This window comes from Suillus subalutaceus (genome assembly GCF_016647625.1).
Source record: "Suillus subalutaceus strain FC151 chromosome Unknown DFJ58scaffold_35, whole genome shotgun sequence".
Taxonomy (NCBI): Eukaryota; Fungi; Basidiomycota; class Agaricomycetes; order Boletales; family Suillaceae; genus Suillus; species Suillus subalutaceus.
In genome coordinates, this window is record NW_024540284.1 from 2,609 (window position 1) to 7,174 (window position 4,566).

Below are 4,566 nucleotides of genomic sequence, written 5' to 3' on the forward strand. Positions count from 1 at the left end.
AGCCGTTACCGTTCACTATATAAACCCGTTCTGTACATTGTATTTCTTCACTTTAATCTTACTAGGTTTTACCTGGAACTTCCTTCACTTGAGACCTCCAATCTTAAGCCGTCTGAATCTGATTCAAGTCAAGGACACTCTCCTTGCCTTGTCTTACGAACTCTTGCATATGCAAGAGCCTTGACTTGACCTTAGCCAAATACTCTTATTGAGTAGCTATTGTCGGAACTATCCTAGTTCGTAACACACTGCCATACTGCATAGGCAATGTGTCCCACCTTCTTGGTGTCTTTGCCAAGGATGCCCAGACGTATCCATTGATTTGCTTTGTGCACAAAGAAGTTGCATGTCCAATTCATTTCATGCTGCACAAGTAGCATTTCTTCCTCCCAGCGGTCTCTCAGAGCCTTGGCATGGAGCCAATGCACCCGGTAAACTAATATGTGTCGGCAAAGTGAGCACTGGGAAAATCGCAAAAGCATGAACATCTCACATTCATTAAGCCAATCACTCCCATCAGAGTCTCCCACCATGTCCATGGACCAGAACCAAGCCAAAATATTGTTTCTCTGGCCTCTGGTATTTGGATCGCTGATGGCTGTGCTAACCTTGAGATGCTCCTTGGCCAATGGGCGATATCTCTCCAGCAAATTATTGTCAGCGCCAAGTTTGCAGAGTTGAGACCAACACTTTGAATAGATGCTTGCTTGGATGCTTACTGTCCTATCCACTGAATGAACCAGAGCCAAAGCTCTAGTGTACATTGCTTGTGACTTTGCCATTCTGACAGTCTTGTGGAAAATGATGGCCTTGTCTGCCAAGTGAACTCTGATGTTGTGCAGGGCATCATTGGCCTGTCCCTGCCTTAACACAAGTTCTTGATGAATCAAATCTTTGGAGCCACGTTCGGTGCACCTGCCGGTGCCCAGATTAGATGGCATTGGGATGACCACCTTTTCAGAATCAAATAATGTGAATTGATCAGTCATGTCATCATCAAAATCTTCTTCAAGGATCAGCAGCTCATCCTCCATCACCTGGATGTCACTATCATATAATGCATCACCAAGGAATATCACTGTAAACTCCACCCAATGGTCGATGTCTCCTTGCATTCTCTCACGACGGCATCCAATCTCCAGTTGCTGGTTTTGTATAGAGTGCCTATTCAACTTCCAAACATCCATTTGGAGCGTCACCTGTGCCTCCTTGATAGACAAACCATCTGCCAGCCACATTGCCACTCCCCTGCGGCATGCGGGACCAGGGCACTGACTGCTCACCTCCAGCAACTGTAGTTCCTGTTGCTTTCTTGTTGGCACTGTCTTGCCATCAGCCTAGATGAGGCTTAGATTTTACCACACACCTTTCTGCAGTCGTACTTCATAAATGTCCATTGCTTTTGGATCAGTGGCATGCCGTTGCTGTGCAAGCTTCTCTTGTTGTTCCCATTCTCTGACTTGATTTGCATCAGCAGTTTGATCAAGCTTCTCAAAGGCCACCTTGCTGTCAGCTACCCCTTTCACCACTTGCCTGAATTTACGGCAAAGGGCCTTGCCTTCATAGTCCTAGTGAGTGATTTCAGTGAAAATTGAGGTTGAACAACCAACTCATTCTGATCATTTTCATGAAATTGTGATTGTTCATTTGATAATCCAAACACTCCTTCTGGTGGGGTGTCCCCATGCCATGCACTGATGGAGAGATCACGTTCAATGGCACCCATAGGGTCCCCATTGTTACAATCGAGTACACCCCTATTCATTTTCCTATTCGTTCTCTTATCATCATTGTATTACATCACGATCGCGTCATGCCATCACTAGATGATCTATTCTTGTTATCTCTGACTCTGTCTTATCTCTGACTCATCCTGACTTTATCGTACCGGCCCTAAAGCAGCTAGCGTTCACTATATAAAACTTGCTCTGTACTATGTAGTTCTTTACTTTAATCTTACTATGTTTTACCTGGAACTTCCTTTGCTTAAGACCTCCAATCTTAAGTCGTCTGAAACTCGATTCAAGCCAAGGACACTCTCCTTGTCTTGTCTTAGTGAACCATTGAACTTCGGCATATGCTGAAGCCTTGAACCAACCTTGGCCGATTACTCTTATCGAGTAGCCATACGTCAGAACCATCCTAGTTTGTAACACCCATGATCTCGCCGTCAATCCTTGTGGCACCATTGATAAATTTTGAAGTGTAACAAACATAGCAGCTGTCTTGATGGCCATGAACATGCCACAGACCAATCCCTGGGATTATCTCCAACTCTGGCCGTATGTCCAAGAAAGGATTGTCAGCTATACAGTCCTTCAGATGCTTGTGGTACTGGCAGTTAACATCATAAAATGTCAATGCACGCTGAATGCCATCAGCATTGTGTTTCAACCCCTCACACAAAGTGTAGTTCATATTCATCTGTCTGGTGGCTGTCTGTAAGGCTATGAAAGCACATCAGAGGAATATTAAGTCCGAACCTTTCTCCCTTCTGAAAGTCCACCATTGCACGAGGGACGAAGCAGCCATGTCTTGCACAGGCACAACCCCTGATGCCCATTGCTTCCAGTTGGTGGTGAGATGTGTTGGCTTGATTCACGGCATGGTGGTTGTTACACTCAGATTGGTGAACAGTGTCTTTTGCCTTTGCAAGATGTGCCTTATACATGCTATTGCCAACCATGAAACTGTAGCCATCCATCAGGGAGACTTCATCAATGGGATTTGCGGCATGCAGATACTCAGCTTTGAAGTTGCCATTCATGACTAGTGATCTTGAATGGAGCCAACTGGGTGTCTCCAGATCTGATTTGTTGTTCGTCTCCTCATAGTCGCCTTCAGTCAGCAACGTCACATTAATGCCTGGCTGAGGACAAGCTGCACAGAAGAGAGCAAGATCACTGGGTTTGATGCTCTTTCCTCATGGCCAAAGCTGTTTCATTTCAGCAGCTTTAGTTGGCGCCATTGCCTGGCCACCCTCATTAACTCTCAGTAACAGTCCTGCTGACTAGTCAACATCAGACCATGGATGGATGGATGGATGCTCTCACCAGCACCAAATGTGGAAAGACACCTGTGGTCATCCTCCTTAACTTGCTGTAATAATTCATTGCCGATGTCCCACACTCCAAGTTATCCAGCAAGAAATCATCCAATACATCAAAGGTAAAGGCAGTCTTTGGTTGGGAAAAGGATGCCGGGAACATGCCCATTTGAAAGAGTTGTATGTTGGTGCTAGGAGCATCAGCGCATGTGCAATACTTGATGATGTGAGTGTGAACTCCAGACTTGTCCACTATGGTTGTCATGGTCTTGTGATTCTTTATGAACAGCACACCGGTAGGTAAATCATTGATGTCATTTGAATACTGCACACCAGTAGGTTGTTCATCCAGTTCAGCATCATAGGCATTATTCCCATTATTACTGTCCTTTGGGTACTGCTTGGGCCCTACGTTGTCATTGGCATGCTCGCTGTCAGCGCTAGTTGCGGCGAAAAATTCTTCAATATCATCAACCTCATAGCCCTGGCATGGGCAAGGATTTCTATTGTGACCTAGCCAAATGACTAACCCAGTCTTGACCAGGCAACAATCCTCAAAGAATCCACCTGTCCATTGACTGATTTGATGGAAAGGCAGCCTCTGGTGCTCCATCCTGCAGCAATTCATGCACAAGAGAGGATTGCCAAAGCACTGGTGACATTTGTAGACACCATCTGTCCCACAAATAATGCACGACCGGTCGACCGGAGCTCTCACCCAAGTAGTATATTGAGATATTGCTGGGTCTTTGGGACCCATTGCCTAAGATAGTCATTCTGACTCTTGAAACAAGGTGAGTGAGTGACAGAACACCTGGTGTTGCTGGGCTGGGCTTACCAGAGACTTTGGTAGCTGCAGTGGTATGAAATCCTGCTGGTGCAGGTCTCCAATAAATTCATCCCCACCATCATATAGCATATTCTGGGATGGCTGCTTTGATGATGACTTAGTAGGGGTGGCTGAAACTGATTGAATTTTCTGGATCTTGGGTCTCTCCACCCATTCCCCTGTCACTTTCCTGCTCTGAAAGATTTTCTTCCATTCCACCACGGAAATATTTCTGGTAGGTGTCCACTCCTGCACTTTAGAGCCTCCCATGTGCTGAAGTCAATGGTGTGTGATGATTGATGTTGGACGGAGTCTTGTTTCCCTCAGTACTAGATCAGCAGAAACTCTGATGTAATTTATACTCAGAATCAGTATTGAGTTGCACATGATGTAACTAAACATGGTGCAGCAATTAGGCTTTGATTAATCTTTCAATGAGTTTGTTTTATCAGGGAGATGTCATGCTGATATTAGTGTTAGTTGTGTATGTATATCATACAGCCATGTATCCATTGAAGCAGCAAGAAATACCTAGCAGACTGATGCTTTGCATACATGACTCATGCCGATCCACTTAAGCAATGCGAACCATGAAATACCAGTAATTAGGGTTTGATTAGTCTTTGAAAAGTAGGGACCATTTCATCAGGGATATGTCATGCTAAATCTAATATCAGAGTTGGTCATGCAT

General features: G+C 45.0%; 1 protein-coding gene across 1 annotated transcript; it reads right to left on the minus strand.

Moving 5' to 3' along the window:
• Positions 1-233: 233 nt before the first annotated feature.
• DFJ58DRAFT_840183 (uncharacterized protein) lies at positions 234-4,145 on the minus strand (the record flags this gene model as incomplete). Its single annotated transcript, XM_041392585.1, has 13 exons — positions 234-436; positions 494-641; positions 720-1,225; positions 1,284-1,325; positions 1,367-1,568; positions 1,971-2,176; positions 2,253-2,447; positions 2,484-2,592; positions 2,684-2,880; positions 3,077-3,486; positions 3,577-3,660; positions 3,765-3,829; positions 3,885-4,145. 13 exons carry the CDS (start codon positions 4,143-4,145, stop codon positions 234-236), a joined length of 2,628 nt encoding a protein of 875 aa, XP_041245352.1.
• Positions 4,146-4,566: the final 421 nt, after the last annotated feature.